Source organism: Grammomys surdaster, unplaced genomic scaffold (assembly GCF_004785775.1).
Source record: "Grammomys surdaster isolate TR1022 unplaced genomic scaffold, NIH_TR_1.0 371, whole genome shotgun sequence".
Classification (NCBI taxonomy): domain Eukaryota; kingdom Metazoa; phylum Chordata; class Mammalia; order Rodentia; family Muridae; genus Grammomys; species Grammomys surdaster.
In genome coordinates this window covers 184,329-207,519 of record NW_021604790.1, presented here as the reverse complement: position 1 = coordinate 207,519, position 23,191 = coordinate 184,329, and the positions used below count along the sequence as shown (strand labels likewise).

The following is a 23,191-nucleotide window of genomic DNA, read 5'->3' as shown; positions in this document are numbered from 1 at the left end:
TTGCCGCTCCGTCCAGGGTTTTGCTTTGTGGTTTTTATTTTTGTTTTTCTTTGGTGAGATCCAGTTCTAAGTGCAGGGTGGGGGCGGTGGCTACCATTCTGACACTTGTGTGTTTTTATTCCTCCCTGAATGATAATACATAGTTCATTCTTGAGTGTGCAGGGTGTTGTGGCCCCAGAAGGTGGCTTGCTTTTCTGCTTTATCCCACGGGGCGGGGAGGGCTGGGAAGGTTGGAAGTGGCCCTGGGGGAGTCCCCTAGGGTGATTTGGGACACCCAGCATGGAACACATGTCTAATAATTATTTTTCAAGTGACTGGTGTACACCAGTATTCAGCCATCACTATGCTAGGTACACTCATCCACGTGTCTGATTCAATACTTATCACTGTAGGTGGTCAGGGTTTGTCCTTCCCATCTTAGAGATGAGGATCTTGCTATTGCCGACATAGAGGGCTTGCCTGGTAGCCTGGTGGAAGGGCAGTAAACACTGGGGCTGGACTGGATCTCCTACTTACATGACTTCATAACCAGATCTTGTTCTGGGATCCCAGGCCGTAGCCATGCACAGCTTGTTGCAAGACCCTGTTCCTGGTTCTGTCCTTATCTCATTCTGTTTAGCTGGGTACATTTAGCATTCAAGATGACCAGCTAAATCCATCTCCGTCCCTCTGTAAAGCTGTACTTTGCCCCCTTGAAGCAGATACTTCCACATAAGTCACCTAGAGGAAAAGACATTTGCTTCTGGAAGCCCTCTTAGATTTTCCCAAGGTCAAATCTGAAGCAACTCTGGCCCTTGCTGCCTTCCTTCACCCACATCTCCGTGTCTGCTCCCAATTCCCAACGTCTCCCGGGGCCTTTTAGAGCAGCCATGTCCACACACACCTGCTTCTTGCCTCTGGTCTGGGACTACTTCCTCTGAGCCCAGATCTTAATGTCTTGAACAGAGTGTAGGTAAAGAAGACATGGAGGGAGCTGAGTACCTCAGCTGGGCTATGCCAGCCTCTGAGGTGAGGACAGGGGATAGGAGGGAGATACTTTTGTTTGTTTTAGTTCTGCTGGGAAGAGCAGGCTGGAGGAAGCTCTCCCTTGTCTCTAAGGGAAGCACCAAGTCTCTGTGGAGGGTCTGAGTTGTCTCCATGGGCAAAGCCCCTTCTCTACAGACCCTTGAAGGAGATGGTGCCTGCTCTTCTGAGGAGGCCAAGGGGACAACACGACTCCAGACAGCACAGTGAAACCTGACTTCCCTAGGCTGGAGGAAGGTAGCAGGATTTTCCTGAGTGCCTGCACTATGCTGGCCCTGGGTAGGGCTTTCCATGAGACCGTCTCATTAAGCTATTAAGCTTCCCACACACACTGTGAAGGGCTGTCAGCCTCTAGAGTCAGTTTCAGAAACGGAAACAGAGGCCCAGGAATGTGAAGTAATTTGAATGAGGTCACAAGCCAGAAATGGAAACACTGGGTCCTGATGAGTCTCTCTGACCCCAGGGTCCTTGCTTTCTTTTCAAGACTGGAGGTAGTAGAAGCTGAGTAGCCGAGTTGCCGAGTTGCCGAGTCTCTTTTTTTTTTTTTTTTTTTTTTTTTATTAAAGAGAAGTGCTGACTGGAACCCATTCGTGATCTCCAGGAAGCCTGTTTAAATGTCACAAATAAATGCTGTTAGAAAAATTGTCCTGGCATCTGGCCTTTGTTTCTCATGTGGTGGCTTATGCTTTCATGGAAGGTTAAGACATTAACTACAGTCTCTGTTTATTCGCATCCTGAGAACTACCAGGTTCTGTACCAAGCCTCCTTTGGCCCAGATAGTAAAGCTGGTAGCCTGGTTTCTTCTCTGTCTCACTGGCCTTTGGGCATGAAAGGAGAAGCCTCAGACCAAGCCAATATTTTTATGTCTTCAGTTTGCAAAAACAAACAAAATAAAGCAAGCAAACACCTCTGCAAAGGCAAGTGGGTACAAACTGAGGGTGGTGTTGGCTTGCTTTCTCCTGCAGCCAGACCTAGAGTATTAGGCAGGGGAAACTGCCTCTCTGGAAGGCAATATGGCTCAGTGAGTAAAAGAGCTTGAGATTCACAACCTGAGTTCAAGCCCCAGGATCCACAGGATAGGAAAGAACCAACTTCCATAGGTTGTCCTATGACCTCAATATGTGCATAGGACAATCTCACTCTCCCCACCAATAAGGTATAAAATAGGTGTGAAACATATAGTGTATTCATGTGTGTGTGGGAGAGAAGGAAGCAAGGAGGGAGGGAGAGAAACACAGACACACATACAGACACACACACAGATACACACAGAGAGAGAGAGAGAGAGAGAGAGAGAGAGGGGGAGGGAGGGAGGGAGGGAGGGAGGGAGGGAGAGAGAGAGAGAGAGAGAGAGAGAGAGAGAGAGAGAGAGAGAGAGAGAGAGAGAATTCCCTGGCTAGCTTCAAATTCCTGTATAGCTAAGGATGGCATAGAACTTCTGATTCTCCTTTCTCCTGTTTCCACTGGGTTTATATGTATGGGCCACCATGCTGCCTTGAGGTACCTATTTCTGCTTTCCTGGGATCCCCAAAGGTGTTGTCAAGATGTTCTTCCTCTGCCTTGGTCCTGGAAATGCTTGTATCATGAGATAGCTCATGTCCTATGAGCCCTTAAATAGTTTCTGGGCAGAAGAGGCACACCTTCTGTGTGTCCTGGGCTGAGGTCAGGCTTGGATTCAGCCAACTCCAGGAAGCAGGCAGCAGGTGAGACCCCTCCCACCTCTACAGAAGAGGGTGGCTGTAGGACTGGAGATTATGGCTGTGGGTGTGTCTTCTGATCAGGTTGAGCTCCCCAGAGCAGTCAGGAGACATGAGAGCTACCATATCTCCTGACTACTGAAGTCAGTCATTTTCCTTCTCTGAGCCTCAGTTTCCCAACCTGTCAAACGAGGAGTTTGACTAGACATGGTGACATGGGGCCTCTAAGAAGAATCAGGCACTGGACCCTCTGCAGAATCCCCAGTTGGCTGCTACATTAGTGTTTATTGATCTTGTACCTGGAGTTGCTGCTTCTTCTCTGCTCTTGCCTGATATGTGGCTCTGGACAGCCTCCAGTCCCTTAGATGTGTGTCTATGTGGCAGTCACCTGCAAGTGCAATGGGAAGAAACAGGTCCAGCAGGACAGTTTTTCTCCTGGGACTTGGAGCTGGCATAGCTTACTGGATATGGCTTCTGTGTGCCATGTCTTATTATTTGCACTCACGGACAAAGAACCTCCCGTGCCTCCCACCAAAGCTTCTCAGTTTCTCTGTACCAGGAGCTATGTTTGGACATGTGGCCAAGGATCGGGTCCTCAAATAGGGTAGAGGAAGTGCTATAGGAGCTGGCTGCCAGCTGCTCGGTTGCTATGGATGCTATGCAGGGACCAGAGAGGGAGGAAGGTGAAGCTGTGTGTCACTGCAGGGTGGAGACTCAGGAGGATTTTCAGATTGGCCATCTAATAATGAGTTTGTATTTCCTCCCAGGGAACTCGATCCCTGACCCGTGCCTTTTTTATCCCGGGTATTTGATAAGCCTTAGGCACTCACTCATCGAAGACTTGTTTTTCAGTTGTAGCCATTCAGGCCCTGGGAGGTTGAGTAACTATCTTAAGGTCACACAGCTACTTGGTGGCCAGTGGAGGTTTGAAACTCAGATTCATCTCATCCGAAGTCTTTGCTGACCCAGCTGAGTTTCTGGGAAGCTAGTATCGACATAAAGGGATTTTAGAATTAGGCACCGTAGACCTGCCAGGGCCCGAGGCACCAAGGCGGCTTTGAAGTGATTTCTGAGTTGTTCTGTAACAAGCAGGTGTCTCGGAGGAGGCAGAGCCACCTCAAGGCCTGGGTTGATCATCAGGAGAAGGATCTGCCTGTCAGAAGACGAAGGAGGGGCCCCATCTAAGCAAGACATTGTAGTAGGTAGGAGTCAGGGGACAGGGTGCAAGCCAGGGAGGGCTCTGCGCATGAGCAGTTGGGTAAAGAGACTTGGAAGGACAATGCAAGGCAACTTAGGGATGGTGTCACTGTGAGGTTCACTAGAAGCCTGGAAAATCCTTGCATTCCTCCCTGTTGTCTTCGATGCCAGGCCTCAGAGCATAAAGAGGTCAAATTCTTACGACAGGTCTCCCTTGAGTGAGTACTTCCATAATCCCTGAGCTTGGACTAGGTAAAGATACCAGATAGGCTGATACCACATGCCATTAGCATCATAGGTCTAGCCACCTTGGGATTCAGGATCATCCAGTGGCTAGATGCTAGAGATGCTTGAGCACAAGGAAGCCAGCAGATGCTATGCTTGCTCCGATGGGGGTGGGGTTGACACTCAGAAACTTGAGTACCCACCACTAAGGGATAATACATAGACCCATAGGTGAGATGAAAAACATGACTTCCAGGTGTCCTAGGGCAAATGAATTGCTTGTTTGAAACTCACCTGCTTAAAAAAAAAGCAGAGAACAAACAGACAAACAAAACAAGAAGCCAACTGTTGGTGGCCAGCGGCCACAGTCGACCGGGTTCACCTGAAAGAGAGGCTGGGAATGGAAGAAAGGACAGGAGGGCGGGAAGAGATGAAGCCAGGACAAAGGTTTCTGATCAAGGCTCAATGCTTTAATGTTCAGCTTCTAATTTAAAGGGGATAACCCACTCCCACCCCCAGAGTTTCTTCTTGCTTCAGCCAGCTGGGGGTGAGAGGAATACATACTTAATTGTGGGCCAGAGATGTCAAGGCAAGCTCAGCAGACAGTCTATTCTTCTCAGCGTGTGTACCAGGCTACAGACAGCCAAGGAGGTGCCAAGGCAGGCAATGCCTCCAGAGTCCTATTGTTTGGTCTATTGTGGTAAACAAGGTCTCGTCTCTCAGGCCTGCTCAAGGCTGAGAGAAAGACACAGCCAACAACACTAATCAACCATCCAATCCACCAGCTAACTCACCAGCCAACCAACCAACCAACCAACCAACCAACCAACCAACCCACCCTATCCTGAGCTGGGGATCTAGCCCAGTGACTAGTGAGCTCGCTTAGCACGCAAGAGCCTTGGTTTGATCCCCAGCATAGAATAAACCTGATGTGGTTGCACTCTCTTGGAATCCTAGCACTCAGGATGTGGAGGCAGGAGGATCAACATCATCCTTGGCTATGTAGTTTATTTGAGGTTAGTCTGGGCTACATAATGTTGTTTTTGAGGTCAGCCTGAGCTATTCAAAAACTCTGTCTCAAAAGTAAAGTAATAAAAGAAAGAATAACAATCTTCTTTCATTGTGAGACTAAATGACAAGAAATTCTGTGATGTCACTGGAGATCTGACAACTTGAGACAGTAAAGGCCTCACAGGTCAGGGCTCACTCCTACAAGACTGAACCCTGCTTCAGATAATAACAGTAAGGAGCGTGTTCCCAGGCCACTCACAACTTCCGGTTATAAATTGTGGGTTTCTACTACAATTTCTTCTGGCTTAATTATTCAGCAGTCTCACAAAATTCAGGAAAATAATGTGCTTATTATTGTCAATTTATTGTGAAGAATATTTTTAAAAACTTAAAGTGGTTCACAGGATGCAGATGCTGGAGCCAACATAGTTTTATTGAGACCAATTCTTACATATTCCAAGTTGCTCTGAAGTTTATTGTGTAGTCAAGGGTAATCTTGAACTTTGAACTCTTTTGTCGTCACTTCCCAAGTTCTGAGACTATAGGCATGCACCACCACACCTGGTTTATGCAACGCTGGGCCTTAAAGCCTGGGTTTTATGCGTGCTAGGCAAGCACTCGGCCAACTGAGCTCCATCCTAGCCCACCACTGAGATTCTAAATTTGGGCAATGCATTTAACCTGTCTGTGCCTCAGTTCCCCCAGGTGAATAAAAGATTATTGTGTATGTAGCAGAGGTGTCCCACATACATGTAGAATGTTCAACATAATACTTGCTTTATTAGTAAAATAACCTATAAAAATACTTACTTTATTAATTATGTATATGTTTGTGCATACATTGTATGTGTGTGTGTGTGTGTGTGTGTGTATGTGTGAGGGAGAGCATTTATGTGTGAATGGAGGTGCTATGTGTAGACTGGAGGACAGTTTTGTGTGTGGGTCTTTATTATCTACTTGGTTTAACATGTGCCCTTTGGTTTGTTGTTGTTGTTGTTGCTGCTGCTGCTGCTGTCAGTTTAGCTGACCTATGAGGTCCCGGGAATTTTCTGTCTCCACTTTCTCATTTTCCTGTAGGAGGGCTGAGATAACAGATATTTACATTTTGTGTCTGTCTCTTATGTGAGTCCTGGTGATTCAAAGTCAGGACCTTAGCCTGGGCGAGCACGCGCCTTTCCGTACCCCTCACAGAGTGTTTTTATTATCCTTTGACATAAGTGGAATATGAGAGGAGAGTGGCTGACCACACCTCAAGGGGACTCAAGGTTTCCATCAGAGAAAGGACTCTACAGAGGAACAGACCCCTCCAGACCATCGATCGATCCAGGCCTAGGAGACAGCTCCCCTTCCTCAGAGAGACCTGTCTGTCGTGACTGTCAGACAACTATACACAAGTCACTTCAGTGCTTCAGGTCCCTGCATGTCCTTGTGGTTCACTTCCTTCTTCCCTTTAGTCTCACTAACTCAGATCATGTAGTCCATCTGCTATGTGGGGCTTTTCCCCCAACAAGCATATCTGTGATGCCCTCTGGAAGTCTCATAAGTCACTTCAATTCTGACATCAACTGGAGTTAGCATAGACCCCAAAGGCTAGGGCTCGGGCCCACAAGACTGAATGACCCCTGTTTCAGGTGACATTTGTAAGGCATCGCTTCCTCAGGTTAACCTATATTTGTCTCACTTGGTTACAAATCATAGATTCCCAAGATTCCCTTTTTTTGGGTTGAATTACTTGGTAGAGTAGGTCACAAAATCCAGGAAAACACTGTGGTTGATGTTAAAAGTCCCTAAAGGAGCAGTCAGATGAAGAGACACATGGATGAGGATTAGCTGGGCCCCTCGTACAGGAATTATTGTTCTCATCAAGCTGGTGTGCATCACCCTTCTGGCACACGGGCCTAGTCTCGTTCATTGACTGTGAGCTGTCTGAACTGCATACTTGAGGATTTGAGTGGAGATTTCATCACACAGGCATGATTAATGAACACAGCCTCCAGCAGCTTTCCCAGTTCTGGAGGATGGGGGCTGGGTGGATAAGGCTGAGATCAGGTGATCAACCGCCATCCACAAGACCACTGAGAACCATCTGTGATGCTCCTGTTACCAGGGGAAGCTGAGAGAGTGTGTGTGACGAACCCTGGAGACCGCATATCAGGACAAGAGATATCCCCAGTGTCCCTATCGCTAAAAATGAAGTATTTAGTTATGAACCAGGAACTCAAGACAAAACTCTCTAGAGATTCATATTTTATTATAAATGGTCATATCCTAAAACGAACTGCTCAGAGATCTGAGCACCCCACCACTGGGGATGGAGAGATAGAACTGGAAGCCAGATTCAATTGGCTTCAAGGTGTCCTTGGGCAAGTGATTTGCTTCCTTGAAACTCACTTGGTTAATCTGAAAAAATTCCTCTTGTGCTGGGGATGTAGCTCAACGGGTAGCAAGCTTGCTTTGAATGTATGAATCTCTGGTTTTGATTACTAGCAGAGAATAAATCTGATATGGTGGAACATGCCTGCTAATCCTAATTAGTACTCTGGAGGTGGACATAGCAGGATCAGAGATTCAAGGTTCTTGGATATGTACAGCCTGGGTTACGTGAGACTCTGTCTCAAAAGTAAAGAAATAAAACATCAAACAACAAACACCCTCTCCTAACGTGAGGCTAAACGACAACACGACAATATGTTAGTGTTGAGCTTGGTTGTGTATGAATGTAGTTTTCCCTCTCCTGTTCTTGAAATGTAACAGGAGATAGGACTGAATTGTGTGTTATTTTGTCAAAGAGCCAATGTCAAACAAATGTCAGACAAACCAGCATCTTTTTTGTGAGTTTTGAGAGGGTGGCTGGACCCCGAGGTGAGTCTCTGTTCAGCTCCCCCTAGGAGGGCCTGCTTTGTGTTTTCTATTCTAGAGGCACTGGGGATCACACTGTATAGCAGGAAGATAGTCTTGTAGCAAGACACAATGAGTTCCTTCTGAGAGGGAGAGGCTGTGCCCTGACCCTGCAATGGGAGGCATGCCATGGCCATCCATCCATGTTTGCCCTGCCAGGGCTTTGCAGGATCTGCGGTATTGTTACCTTTAGAGGCGTTGGCCCTAACCTGCTTGTCAGCCCCGGGAGGGTTGGGGCCTCATCACCCTAGGCCTGGCAGGTTCCATTAATCACCTTTTTGTTACTTTTGATCCTTTACTGAGAGAGCCAGAGCTCTTGCTTTGGGCTGAATCATGCCTTTCTAGTGAGAGAGCTGAGCCATCAGATTGGGTTGGGAGGGCCGAGCAGGATCAGGGGTCAGCTCAAATTCTAGACTCACCATGGTGTTTGAGCACTCCAGGACAATCTGGGTCGTGCCCTGTCAGCACCACCTGCCTTCTGGGTGAACATGGGTCTACTTCCCGACCTCTGAACACAAAGATGACAATGTCCAGACACAGGGCTCTCTTTTCTAGTCTTGCTGAATCATCACAGAAGGTTCTGGGATGTCCTCACATCTGTGATACATCTCCTCAGATCTTGCTTGGTATTACCCAGCCCACACACTTCTAACCCTGCTTCTGAGAGACCATTCACAGTAACTGTGGCTCATTGGTACGTGGAGGCTGGGGGCTCAGACTGGGTCTTTCCTTCTCATCCATGGAAACTTCTTTCCTATGCCAGGTTCTGAGAGGGGCCCTTAAGACCTTTTCTTCCATCTGGAATGACAAGGCCTCTTCTAATAGTGTCTCTGTGCAATCCCTGAGCATTGTAGTCACACTCTGGGGTCTTCACAAAAGACTCTAGCTCTTGCCCCTGAGGCACATCTTTCTATGTGTTTCTCAGTCAAATGCTTACAAACTGAAGCAGATATTATGAGAGAGGGCCCTTGCCAGGAACTCCAGAGCCTTTGCAGATTTGGAAGGCTCCCTAAGACAGTCAGAATAGTGTAACATTAACCTCATATGTTGAACTGGTCCAGGACTTCTGAACCTCAGCCATGTAGACCTTTGGGGTGTGGTAATTCATTGATGCAGAGACTTTTCTGATCTCTACCCACTACACAATAGGACCATCACTCAATTGTGACAACTCAAACAACTCAACAATGTGGAATGTCCTTTGGGAGCCATAGCCTCTGTTGGATACAGAGTAGATACTCAGGAGAAGTATCAAGAATTTATGGGGTTCTAGAAAGTTCTGGAAGGTGGTTGCACAAGAACATGCATAGGTGATGGTGCAGTTGAACACTTATGATTTCTAAACTTTATTCTATATAAAATAGATCTAAAATGAGTCTTGGGCATGGGTAGAACTAGCCTTGGGGTTCAGTTCTGATTCTATGTTACAACTCAGTTCTCTGTGTAAAGTGGGAGATACTAGAGAAACCACCTCTTGGGGCTGCTGCTAACATCCCTTGAAAGTAAGTGCAGAACTTGTGAGATGCTCAGCAGACTGGAGTTTCATTCTTGGGACACACAATGTAGGAGAGAATTCACTCCTGATACTTTGTCGTCTGATCTCCACAGTGTACTGTGGTGTTCCCCTAATGCCCAAAATAAATACATACAATTTGAAATTGAGTGTTAAATACTTAGGCTCTAAGCATCTTAGTGGGGTTACTGTCTCTTCCTGTGTCTTGTTTCCTCAGCCAGGTTTGCTTTCTGGGGTCCCTTAGAGTCTTATTAGTGTTGCTTTTTAGAGCCAGTTTTTTCTTCTTCTTTTAGTATTTATCTTTAACTATTGGTTATGATTGTTTGACTGCATGTATTTTGTGCATCATGAATGTTTCTGGTGCCTACAAAGTCCAGAAGAGGGAATGACATTCCCTGGAACAGGAGTTACAGACAGTTGTGAGTTTGCATATGTGTTGGGAATAGCACTCGGGTCCTTGTCCAGAACACCAAATATTCTTAACTATGGAGCCAACTTTTCAGCCCCTAGAACCATTTCTTTCTCAGGCTAAAGGTGTCCAATGAGGTTGATTCTTCATGATCAACAAAGTTTGTCATCAGAATTGTTGAGAGCATTGGCATAGATGAAGAGCTAAGGTGTTTCCAGAACATTCCAGTCAGCCATTTTAGAGGCAGGAAAGAAGGGTAGTGAGGGATATGGAGATTTTACCCACCATGGGGCCACTGTGAAGCCTGGCCTCCCCCAACCCCCACAAGAGGCTCTCTGGCAGACCCTTGCAGTTCAGTCCCATTCTAATACTGGGCAGGGCTGGGATGGAACTTCTTAACTGGAAAGGTGAAGTAGAATTTGGTTGTCAAAAGAAGTCTGAAGCAGAACACTGCTCCCTCTGAATCATTTCTTTTGTTAAGGATTAAAAAGAAAAAAGCCATCCCCAAAGACATAACCCACCCTAGAGAGTAGAGGTAGCTGGGCTTGTGGGAAAGGAGGAACACCTGGCATCAGGTCAGAGGGTGGAGAAGGGAGGAGAGAGGATGTCCCACCCCTGTGGAGGGTGCATAAAAGGCATGCACAGCAGGGAAGTGCCATAGTCCTCTCTTGGCCTTGGTCAAGTTCAGCTCCTGTCTACGCTCTCTCTCTCACCCTCTTGCTCCCACCATGAGCTGCCGCTTTCAGAGTTCCTCCATGAGCTACGGAGGTGGTTTTGGGGCTGGTTCTTGCCAGCTTGGAGGAGGCCGTAATATCTCTACCTGCTCTTCTCGGTTCGTCACTGGAGGATCAGCTGGAGGCTATGGAGGTGGCATGAGCTGTGGCTTCAGTGGAGGGGTTGGTGGTGGTTTCGGAGGTGGCTTTGGAGGTAGCTTTGGCGGAGGTTTTGGCGGTGGCTTTGGTGACTTTGGAGGTGTTGACGGTGGCCTCCTCTCTGGCAATGAGAAGATTACCATGCAGAACCTCAATGACCGCCTGGCCAGCTACCTGGAAAAGGTACGCGCCCTGGAGGCAGCCAATGCGGATCTGGAGGTGAAGATTCGTGACTGGCATCTGAAGCAGAGCCCAACTAGTCCAGAGCGGGACTACAGCGCTTACTATAAGACCATAGAGGAGCTCCGGATCAAGGTGAGGCCTCTGATGCTAAGAAGTTTTCCTCAGGATGGGGCAGAGCCTCAGAGGCCAGGCCATGCAGTGTCTCAGAGGACCAGGTGTGGATGGAACTGACATTCTTCTTGCAAGGGAAATATTCTAACTTTGCACTATGGAGAGTCTCCGCAACTGAAATTTTCTTATGCTGTGACCCAAATGCATTCTCTCCCACACTTCATGTTTATTGGTGTCATGACACCTGCCATATTTTTTTTTTATGGCTTCCTGAACTGTTACTTGTGACTCAGTTGCTATAACCTACTACTAACTTACTTGGAAACATGACATTTAAAAAAGTCACTGAGAATGGCTAAAACCGACAGAGAAAAGACATCATTGTTCACTGTTTATTTTGGAGAGATCTCATGTAGACTTATTCTCAGTGGGCAATGACTCAGAGGGTGTGAAGAGGCAGAGGCTCAGGCTGGTTACAGAGCCTGTAAGCCCTCAGTGTGGCCTGTCAATCACACTGGGACACCAACTTGTCAGAGCAGAAATCTACTAGCCTGGGTCAGGCCCCAGTTATGCAGGGCTGGCTTTAAATGCTTACATTGCAAATGTTCAGGCATTCAAGTGGATGCCTGAGATCGAGAGATTCAAATGGATGGGTATTCCTCTTTGCTTATCTGGGTGGCCAGCTCCAGGGACATGGCCAGAATACATATGGGGTCACATTGAACCCCTCCTGACCTGAAGGGAAAGGCTGTCAAGACAGTGGCTTAAAGAGGTGACAGCTCTAAGATATGATCACTGGAAGATGTTCCGAGTGGGTGGGTCTTCTGAAATGTCCATCATTGGTCTCTTCCCACCCTGGCCTGATGGGGAATATTCAAGAGAAAGAGGAGAGAGCTGGCCTTGCCTCCTGCTCCACAGAGTGCTTTGTCTCCACTTAAGCAGAGGTAAGAAGGTGAGTTTTACTCTCTAAGCATAGCTTTAGAGTGTGCCTTCCATGTTTTGTAGATTCTGGAAGCCACCACCGACAACAACCGGATCGTCCTGGAGATCGACAATGCCAGGCTGGCTGCAGATGACTTCAGGCTTAAGTGAGTGCATTTTCCCCACGAGTCTTCTTCAAAAGACTCTTACTTTAGACTGTAAAGTTTAAAGGAATGGCCACTTGATGAGGAACACTGGAGCATCCAGGAGCAAGGGCCTCAGAGTCATAGAGGAATTTGGTGCATGGGGGTGGGATGCATCTAATATTACTTATGTTTTGCTTTAATTTTAAAAAATATTCCAGGTATGAGAATGAGCTGGCCCTGCGCCAGAGCGTGGAGGCCGACATCAATGGCCTGCGCCGGGTGCTGGATGAGCTGACCCTGGCTAAGACTGACCTGGAGATGCAGATTGAGAGCCTAAATGAAGAACTGGCTTACCTGAAGAAGAACCATGAAGAGGTGAGAGGGGATGACAGGCCGGTCATGGGCTGAGCCACCTCTGATGAGCAAGGAGAACCCTCTGCTGCAGGCTGACATTGCCATCCTCTGAGGGATTCTGAAGAGTCTTCCAAAACATTTTGCTATCACTCAAAGATAAGAAGGGAGAGTCTCTCACCTCTTCCTTTCCTACTCCACAGGAGATGAAGGAATTCAGCAACCAGGTAGTAGGCCAGGTCAATGTGGAGATGGACGCCACCCCTGGCATTGATCTGACCCGTGTGCTGGCTGAAATGAGAGAGCAGTATGAAGCCCTGGCAGAGAAGAATCGGAGGGATGCCGAGGAATGGTTCCAGGCCAAGGTATTGGTGTTCCTAGCCCACATTGCCAGGTGGTGCTGGGGGACATGGCCTTTGGTCTAATGTAGGGAGGCAGGGCCTTTGGTCAGGTCTTCTTGCTAGGCCCCACTAATCCCTTCTTTTTACGTGACTTTCAGAGTGCAGAGCTAAACAAGGAAGTATCCTCCAACGCTGCCATGATCCAGACCAGCAAGACAGAAATCACAGAGCTCCGGCGCACACTCCAGAGCCTGGAGATTGAGCTGCAGTCCCAGCTAAGCATGGTACCCTCTGCTGTCCTCGCCCTGTGACCCTCACTACTAGGTTTCCCTCTGGACTGGCTTCCCCCTATAACTTCTTTCTTGTCACCCCATCAGAAAGCAGGCCTGGAAAGTACCTTGGCAGAGACAGAGTGCCGCTACGCCCTGCAGCTACAACAGATCCAGGGACTCATCAGCAGCATCGAGGCCCAGCTGAGCGAGCTCCGAAGTGAGATGGAGTGCCAGAACCAGGAATACAAGATGCTGCTGGACATCAAAACCCAGCTGGAGCAGGAGATCGCTACCTACCGCAGCCTGCTAGAAGGCCAGGATGCTAAGTAGGTTCCTGGCACTTGCTGTCTTGGACAGTGTCTGGTAGAGCAGGCAGGGTCTTGTCAGAGAGGGGACAACTTCTGAGATTAAATAGCATGGCAAGAAAGTTGAAGTGGGAGCCCCCTCCTCAACTCCCTGGTTAGAGGGAAGAACTGCTCAGCTGCTGGCTAACAGGGTTAGTACCTTCGTATTTCCTAATTCAGTCTCTGTTTGTTGATAGACAGCAAAAGGGATGTGGAAGGAACATTTATTCCAGGAAGCTGGTAGGATGTGAGTTTGGCCAAATAAAGCTGTTAAGATAGAGGTTTGGGATGGTCATATACCTCCGAGAGGTTGCCTGCGTGGTTCTTTCCCCAGTACCAAGGAGAGAGGATGGGGACTTAATTGCTTTCATATGACTAGCAGAGACCAAGGAATCCTGTGGTCTTAGGGGAAAGAGGATGGCAGGGAACTGAATGAACCAGACACACCAATGTTGGGGCCAACCATATCTCCTTTTGAGGGTTTTCAGACAGACACATTGGCAAGACAGGTAGACAGGCAGGCAGGCAAGCCTGGTAAGATACCTCAGGGGAAAAGAAGGTCCTGGGTTTCCAGGTTGGGAAAGATTCCAAGTTAAAGCTCTGGAAGGTGGCAGAGTGACTCCATCAGAGGACCAGGAAACGCCTGTCCTGTCCTTGGTGGCCCTCTGCTCATGGCTGCTTCTCTCCTCTCTTCCAGGATGACTGGCTTCAACTCAGGAGGTAAGGAGGCAGCTTGAGCTGCTGCTGAGCTTGGGTGGAGGTGGGCTGAGAGGAAGGCAGTCCTGGCTCCCAAGTACGAGGACAGAGGGAGTTGGGTGAACACAGTTCTTCAGTTATCAGCTTATCGATTTTGCTTTCAAAATAGATGTCTCAGCCCCACAGAGCCATGGGGTTATCTTGGAGAAAGCCATGGTTGGGAACAATAATAGAGCCCCCCCCCTCCCCCCCGCATACCTCTTGACTACCCAGGAGCTTGTCAGCCTTCCAAGGGTCTTGGCTCAGCCTGAGGTAGGGGTTCTCCAGCCTGAGCCCCTTGTCTTCTCTGTCTCAGGAAATAGCACTACTACCTCCACCGGGTCCCCCTCACCCTCCACTTCCGGTCGCCCAGATTTCCGAAAGTACTAACTCAGTCTGGAGTCCTTTCCCTGGCCTTCAGCAGCCACAGGAGGAGAGCTGATGGCACCTGTCGGATGAGAAGACTGCAGGATTTGTAGCCTGGTCTCGTTGTCCCCCAGGACTCATGGCTCTGACAACCCCTGAGCGTAGACCCTCCCCTGTCTCTCCTGATTGGAATCCTTCTCTTCCCTACCCTGTTCTTCCTAGTCTTTGGTTTCTCAATGTCTCTATTGCAAAGAATAGATGATTCAATAAAGTTTCTTGATTTTCTGCAAATATTTCTGTTTCTGGCCTGGTTTCTGAGGGTGGCCTTTGCTGAGGCCTGGTTTGGGATATGGGCAAGATTGGCACAGTTGGGATGAGCAGAACTCAGACACTGATGGGACCAGGGGTTCCCCTGCGAGAAGGATATGAGGCACATGAGCCACTGAGCACACTGGTGCAACGACGGCAGACACGGGAACTGTACTGGTACTCATGTATTCATATGCATCAGACATGGGAAAATGGGACTCACCAGATAGGAAGCAGGGGCCTGAGAATTAGTTCAGTATCCATCCTCCCCCTCCCTCCAGTAGGATGGCCAGCAGTGGAGGATGGGGTCATCTGTAGACATAGGGTGGGAAAATACAGAGGACAGGTGTAGAGCTAGCTTCCTAGGCCATTCAAAAGGGGGAGGGATCTTAGGGAAATACTAGCCAGGATAAGTATCCCTGCCCCAGGCTGATGGCTCCATTTTGGCCTGAGATAGTCTTCCTTTCTGTTTTCTTTGGCACATCCCAAGGACTGACAACTCTAAACTTCCCAGTGGACCAACCCATGACTCACTCAGCACCTCAGCCTGTGCTGGCCTCTGGCTGCCCTGTCTCTGATTCCCTAGCTCTCTTCTGTCTCTCTGGAGCCCTGGCCCAGAGTCATAGCCTCCTCTGGCTGTGCTCGTCCTGCACAAGGTGACTGGGCAAATGGTTTCTCTCTGCTCTTTACTCTCCCCTTGGACCATCCTGGACATGTGTGTGAGCTTAAATTACTCACCCCTCCATCTGCCTCTCCAGCTGCAGACTTACCTGCCCCACTGTGCATAGGGCATCCCTTTCTAAACTAAAGATCTACAGGGGCCATCCTCTCATATTGCTTCTTCCCTGCCCCATTCTCAGGGACCCAGAAATCCAAGGTAGCTCTCTGTCTCTGTCTATCTCTGTCTCTCCGTATCTTTATCTTTGCCCATCTTTATCTTTTTCTCTCTGTCTTTGTCTCTCTGTCTCTCTTTATTTCTGTCTGTCTCTGTCTTTCTGTCTCTTTATCTCTTTGTTTCTCTCTGTCTCTATCTTTGTCTCTGTCTGTCTATCTGTCTGTCTCTTTCTTCTCTTCTTCCATAAGTCCTTTTCAGGGACTGTGTTTTAGTTCCAGTGTCTTCCCTGATTCTAACTATCATGACATGCTACCATAACATTGTCACTGGCCTCTCTGCCTCCAGTTTGACCTTGCCCTTCACTCAAGCTGGAGTAACGGATTGAAAATTTAAAGCCCTTCTATATCTTAGAAATGCCTCTGAAGATCTCTACAGCCACCAAGGGAAGGCCAGGATCCTTCATAAACCCACAGGTCAGATGATTTGACCTCTTCCTGCCTCCTTCCAGTCCCAGCTCATACAAGAGCTTCCCCAGTAAACCCCAGGGTCTTGCAATCTCAAAATGCTCTTGTGAAGCAGGCATGTGTTTGGATGTCTGCAGAGCCCTATTCTTTAGGACACCTCAGTTGGACACCTCCTCATTCTCTCCAGAGCACATCTGTTCTATAGGCTCTTAAAATGCAGATTGGCATGAATAACCCTCCTCCATGACAGATGGATGGTGTGGCATGGCCCTGGGTGTTCCTGGGATTGTACCCCTCTACACTCATGTTGACAGTGTGGTCCTAGGGGTAGGGTTGTGTAGTGAGTTGGCCTGATGCTGCTTGTTTTCTAAAGCTAATAGCATTTCCTCAAGACCTGGTTGCCCCAGAGACAAGAGAGTCACACTCGTGGATACTATATGACCTAAAAGATGCCAACAGCCAATAACTGGGCAAAAGAGACGTAGGTGGGATATGAGGTTCCTAGACTTGGGGGTTGGAGGAAAATCATGAGGGAGAGAAGAATGGAGGAGGAGAAAAAAGCAGCCATGGGTTAGGTGAGTCATAAAAATGTGGCCCCGAGGGCTGGCCAATTGGAGTTAAGAGCAGCACAGATAAAACATAGTAAGTAATAATTCGGTGTTATCGATAGAAAAGTAGAGTCTAATAGCATAGAGGGTAGGTATCTTCCCAACTCGTGTACTGTTTAAGGCTTATTATAAATATAAAGGTTGTGTGTGCCTTTATATATGTCAAAGGCAGGGTAGAAACCCTGGATTGGGCTTAAAATTTCTACATCAGGGCTGTGTCTTTTCATCTCAGACAGGGTTTAGCTAAGTGCTTGTTGAAGGAAGAGAGGAATGAAAAAACTGAGGACCTGTCTCTGAGGTGACCTTTCTGGTTCTGTGACTTCCTTTGAGGTAGAAATGGTTTCAGGGATTTGGTCACAGAATTTTTGGCCAGAGGGCTGGAGGGTCTCTGGCTCCCTTCATACCTGTCCCCTTTCTCTAGCCTTTCCCTCCCCTCTTGACTCTCCTCTGAGTCCCCACCCTACCCTGGTATAATTTATACTTTTCTCACTTGCAGGTCACATGCACGTGGCTTAGGCACACGGGACTCACCCGGGTACGCCTAGGCCAGCTGAAGCAGGGACAGCGTCTCCATTCATTCCAGAGCCCATTCTGTTCTCCACTGTAGAAGGAGGTGGGGGCTCAGGTCAAGTTCACTGTCTGGAACTCTACCAGGAGCTAAAGCATTACAGAAAACCAAGCCACGCCCTTTGCTCCCAAGCATTTTTGATTTTGGGTGGAGGTTGTAGCTACCTGTCGAGTGCTACTGTGTTCTCAACACTGGATTGATTCTGGAGAAAGGGTCTCCATCTTTAAAGGTGTTCTCAGACAAACAGGAACTAGGCAAGAGCATTTCCTTCCTGATAATTGCTAACTCCCCTGTGGGTTATTAAACCTGAGGACTCAGAACAATCTGACATGCGGTTAGTAAGAGCTCACCAAGTAATGCTTTTGGTCATGACCTTTCTGGTGACTTCCTTTGAGGTAGAAACAGTTTCAGGGTCACCCACATCCTCATACCTAGTGTATTTACAGGACTTGAAAGATGAATTAGATGGAGGGGGAGGGACTGTGGAAAGTGGAAGCTATAATAAACATATAATACCAAGGGCAGGAAGGAATGGGGCCCTTACCCCAGTCAAGGATAGGAGTTTTCAAAGCTGAGCTCCCCTGGCTAGTTCCGATCCCTGAGGCCAAACTTCTTTCCTGTCTTGATATTGACATGTTCCATAGACTACGAGGGGAGTCATTCAGGTGGAACAATGACAGGAGCTGGAACCTAAGTCTGGAGGGGACTCTGTCTGGCTTGGGAGCCTTTCACCTAGATCCCAGGAAGGTCTGTGAGAAACCCCAACTCTGTGGCCCCATCAGATATTTCAGGGAAGTTGAGTGGGACAAGTCAGGGGAAGTGTTTCTGTCAGGCTAGCCAACAGCCTTTCTGAGCTGAAAAGAAGGCTGACCCAGGTCTCTGGTCTAGGAAGTAGGAGGAGTGGGAAGGAGATCCTGTCTTTCTGCCTAGGACTCCATCTGTCAGTTTAGTCATCTGGTGGGGTGACACTTGAGGGAGGAAAGAATTGCTGGGTCAACACTGCCCCTCCCTAGGGGGTTGTCCTAGGCGTTCAGGCCACCGCAGGCTCAGTGGCTGCTTCCCAGAGCTGCAGTAGTGAGCAAACAACCATGACCCAGTGACATCTGACTCACATCTGTGTCAGACCATGAATGAGTGTGTGTCAGACCCGAATGTGTGTCAGGCCGGAGACCCTAGGGCAAAGGGTTGCAACCAGATGGCAAAGGCCAGCATATTGCAAAGTGCATGCTCTTCCCAGTCCCTCAGCTTTATGTTACTTCATCGCAAGAGCTGTCACCGGCATGTATGCTTTACACACAGGAAGACCAAGTCAGACCCTCTAATGGTGCAGACTAGTTCACAGGATGGGAGCCACAGTTCCAAAATACTCCCTGAGAAGCTGGTTGATATTTTGTCAAGGGTCATGTGTTCACCTCCAGGAATGTGGAGAGGAACAAGACTCCCAGCTCTCAGTGCTCATGGAACAAAAGCGTCAATCAGGGTACATTCCTGTGATACCCTGGAGCATGAGCACCAGGACAATTCCCAGGTGGGCACTGGTGGATTGGCAGGAAAGCCCGACACATGGCAGATGATCTACCATGGTGGTTCAATGCTGCAATTCTTACGAAGCTTCTGGCTTCTCATCTTGAGCAAAAGGTACCTCCCTATCCTCAAGGCTCCACCCTTAGTTAATGGACCAGCACATGTCTGCCCATTCTGTGGGGCTGCCTGTCTTGCCTTGGCCCTGCAGAGGGCAGACTCATGCCAGAAAGCAGACCAGGGTCCCTGGCTACCTGTTGGAATCCAAGGTAGTAGAGGGGCAGGGTCTTAGATCTGGTCCCAACAGGAGATTCTGTCTGTCTGTCCCCAGCATTGGGTGTGGCAGGAAGGCATTTGAGGAGTAAGGTGAGGCTGAGGGCGGAGTTCCATGACAAGACTCCTCTGGTACTTGGCTCACCTATCTTGGGTGGCAGCTTTGACCACCCATCAGGGATATGAGACTTCCCTAGTCTTCCTGGAAGGGGAATCCCACTGTTCCACCCCAGGGAAGCCTGCAGAGAGGTTGAGAAGGGATGGCATTGTAAGGTTGTAATCAATAGGACCTGATGACATATTGTCCCAGAATCCCCCATGTCCCTATTGGAACCCATTGCCTCTTCCCATTTTTAGGTTCTGGTATCTGTGGGAGCCTATGTCCTTTGGACTGTGCGGCTGTTGGTGTTTGGGGTAGAGCAGGGTACATGAGCTACGTTCCTTTGTGCAGCTCTTTGGGGACTATGAGAGAGCTGGGTGAGCTGTGTCCCATCATGGAGCTTGGGAAGGGACACAGGTGGCTGGTTGGCTGCTGAGACTCGTTTAGGCACCTGTTGGGGGATGGGCTTTTAGGAAAGCTGGCAGGTGGCTGGCACTAATTCTCTGGTCAACTTTCATGAGCGCTCATAACAGCCATGTGGCTGCTTTCATCTGAGCATCTCAGAGAAGCTTGAAAGTAAAATCTACAGAATGCAGGATAGTTAATGATAGCCTTGAGCCAGGGGCCTGCCACAGACATGCTGCTGTTAGCAGGAGGGGCGTTGTTATGTGGACTGCACAGCATCTGTAAATGCGGACTGCTGAGCCAATCAAATGGGGTGTTTTGTGGGGGGATTCGCTTTGTGGTTCAGTTAAGTGATACTTGAAAGGAGTGGACTCGGACACTGAAGTCCCTGTCCCAGTATGCCTGACAGGGCATCTCGCATAAACCACAGGTTCTCAAACACACAGGGGAGAAAAAGCAATGCTGTGGAATTCTCAGGCCATAAAAGCTGGGTGAGGGGGTAAGGACTCAGTACCTCTGAGCAGAAGCTCATGTTCTCCAGATGGGAGCTGCTGGCCAGCGTGGTTGTGCAGGAAGAGCTGGCCCTTGGGCCCTGAAACATGAAGGCAGAACATGGTCACAAGAGGACTGGAGAGGTATGACTTTCCCCTGGGCCTAGTGGCTCCCTGGACACTCATTATGGCAAGACACATGGCTCATTCTGAGTAGACTTTCCAAGCCTGGGCAATAACCAAAATCACTCTTGGGGAGAGGATATTTATTTATTTATTTGTTTATTTAGTATTTTGAGTGAGATGATATTCTAGAGCATTCTGGTCTTGGTAAAGAGGGAATGAGGGAATTTCAAGACCTAGTCCAGATAAGGTAGATCCAACGAGAACTTAAAAACCCTGTCAGGGTCTTGGAGGGTAGAACTCCTAGAGTTTTGAGAGGAACCACTGTTCAAGGCTATTGTCATTCTTTGACAGCTCTCCTGAAGATCCCCCCCCCTCACTGAAGGGCAGCCAGGGGAGTGGGTGAGTGATCTCCTTGGTCAGTTGGTTTGTGTTCAGATTATCCTGAGTCCAGTGAGGCATAGTGGCTATGGAGGTAGGCAGAGGTTTGGGAACCCGAGAGATTGGAAATGGAACAGAGGAGACTTGAGATTCCCACCCAGGCTGTCACCTAGTGGAAGGATCAGGGTAGAATGTTACTGATGTGGTCAAGATTAGAGGCATGACAACTTAGTTCTCAGACCTCTGAGTACTGCTTGTGGAGGGTGGGGAGGCCTACATAGCAGCTACTGAGACAGGACATAAAGGAATCAAATGTCATGGTTTTCCAAGGGACGTCTGGTTGACCTGTCTCCAGTATCAGCCAAATTCATGGTGTCATGGAGGGAAGGGACAGTAACATCTTGCTTGGCCAAGGCCCTCAAATAGTGATACATCCCTACTGAAGACTTCATGCAGAACCCAGGCTGCTCAGCCAGATTTATTTTGCAGATAGACAATAACATTTTAGTACAACCGTATTCCAAATACTGAGTATGTTTTTGCTCACTGAATCTGTTAACCCTGTCCTTCCTAGATCCATGAATGGCCCCGAGTCTTTCACCATCAAAACCCAGTGAGACATTTCCTGGATCCTTTTGAAAAATTAAATGAACGGTTAGAAATGTCTCTAGTATGAGTATTTTTACTTCCTACCATGCTTTCTTCAACGTTGTGTACCAGCTACTACATATTAGTACTAGCATCTGACATCAGCGGGCAGCACACTTTGCAGGAGCTGTGGCAATGGTGATTTAAAGCAGAACATATGGTAACTTGGCTTCTCAGGAGGAGGGGCCAGCTATCCCAGGTACTTCACATTTGAACTGATTTCTTGTTATAAGGAAAGAACAGTTGTGTGTGGGGTCTTGGGTGGGATCTGAAGAAGTTAGGGGACTGAACCAATTTTCAGGTGTCCTCTATGGTAGGGACTTCTCTAGGACCTGTGGGGTGGAGCTCAGGGTGAAAACAGGTGAGATGAGAAAACCAGAAAAATCAAGCCTGAGCCAGCAGGCTGCTCAAAAAGGACCAGCCATTGGCTATCTGGAGCGACTTGGTTCTCATGGATAGGTGGCTGTCCTGTTGGCTATTGTCTGACCTGACTTCTCTGCTCCCTTTGGGGGTTCTATGGTGATGTGGTGGCCCACATATTTGACCAAAGCCTGGAGAAGTTGGAGGTGGTGGTGGAGGTGGAAGAAGTAGATCCTTGCTGGGAGAGTTCACTTACTCCTGGATATATCACAGCATGCTGTCCTTGTATTCTCGAAGAATGGGAGTGATTTCTCAGAGTCCCGTAGGACAATCAGTCTTTATCTAGGTAGAACTTCAGCTTTCAGATGGAAGCCTAGTTGAAGGTAGAGACTTCATTTCAACAAAGATATTTACCTGGCTACTGATCTTGACGTTGATAGCATCCCAAGATTGGCTCGAGAAAAAGGATCTTTTCTGTTCCCTCAGCAGCAATATTTTTCTTCTTCCTCTTCTCCAAAACAGAGTCACAGTGGTCAGAGAGCACTCTCTGAGACTGCAGTTGGTGACTGGACCTGAAGGAATTTCTAGGGCAGAGATTTTCAACCTGTGAGTCACGATCCCTTTGGGGATTGAACCACCCTTTCTCAGGGGTCGCCGAAGACCATCGGAAAACACAGATATTTACATTAGGATCCATAAAACTAGCAAAATGACTGTTATGAAGTAGCAGTGAAAATAATTGTATGGTTGGGGGCCACTGCAGCATGAGAACCTGGATTAAATGTCACAACATTAGGAAGGGTGAGAAGCACAGCTCTAGGGTAAGGGTCAGAGACTGGGTTGAGAAATCCTGGCCAAAGGGACTGCTGTACTCTGGAAGCAGGAAGAGACTACCTCTTTGGCTGTTATCTCTTCTTGAACAATTGAGCTGAGCTGCAAAAACCAGCACTTCCGGAAGCGGCCGGGTGCCTTGGGGAGTGCATTTGACTTCGGTTCCTTTTCTGTGGGTTTCAGAGTAGTTTTGATTTTTGAAACCAATGACCTAATTTCTAATTTATCAAGCTCCCTTTGAGATAGCTTTCATAATTCTGTGACTGGCAGGAGAGCCATTCATTTGTTGGTAAGGCTGAGGCTCAGAGGCAGTGAGCAACTTAGAACCCTATGTTGTCTAAAATGTTTCTGTACGGTGAGGTCTCCAGCTATTTTGGCCATAGATGTCATTTAGCTTGGGCATGCTGGGATGTCTGCTTGGTGTTCAGTGACATTGACCTCTGAAGGAGCCCTTCTCAGGAACAGCCTGGAAAGGTGGGCCAGGTCTGCTGCTCAGAGAGTAGAAGGGAGGGAGGGAGGGAGGGAGCCTCTGTCATTTTCTTGTGGTGAGTGTGCTGGAGGCAAAGAGAAACTCTGAAGTTTGCAGATGTTTTGAAAGAAAAAAAAACCCTCATGGTATCATGTGTTTGAATGGTATCATGTGTTTGAATGGTATCATG

General features: G+C 48.2%; 1 protein-coding gene across 2 annotated transcripts; it reads left to right on the top strand.

Moving 5' to 3' along the window:
- Positions 1–10,636: 10,636 nt before the first annotated feature.
- Krt13 (keratin 13) lies at positions 10,637–14,908 on the top strand. Of its 2 annotated transcripts, none has more exons than XM_028780442.1 (8): positions 10,637–11,160; positions 12,145–12,227; positions 12,425–12,581; positions 12,761–12,922; positions 13,057–13,182; positions 13,276–13,496; positions 14,212–14,234; positions 14,566–14,908. In XM_028780442.1, exons 1-8 carry the CDS (start codon positions 10,702–10,704, stop codon positions 14,637–14,639), a joined length of 1,305 nt encoding a protein of 434 aa, XP_028636275.1. In that variant the 5' UTR covers positions 10,637–10,701; the 3' UTR covers positions 14,640–14,908. The 2 variants fall into 2 exon arrangements, with proteins under 2 accessions (XP_028636275.1, XP_028636276.1); XM_028780443.1 differs by lacking the exon at positions 10,637–11,160 and adding an exon at positions 11,688–11,792.
- The last annotated feature ends 8,283 nt before the right edge of the window (positions 14,909–23,191 follow it).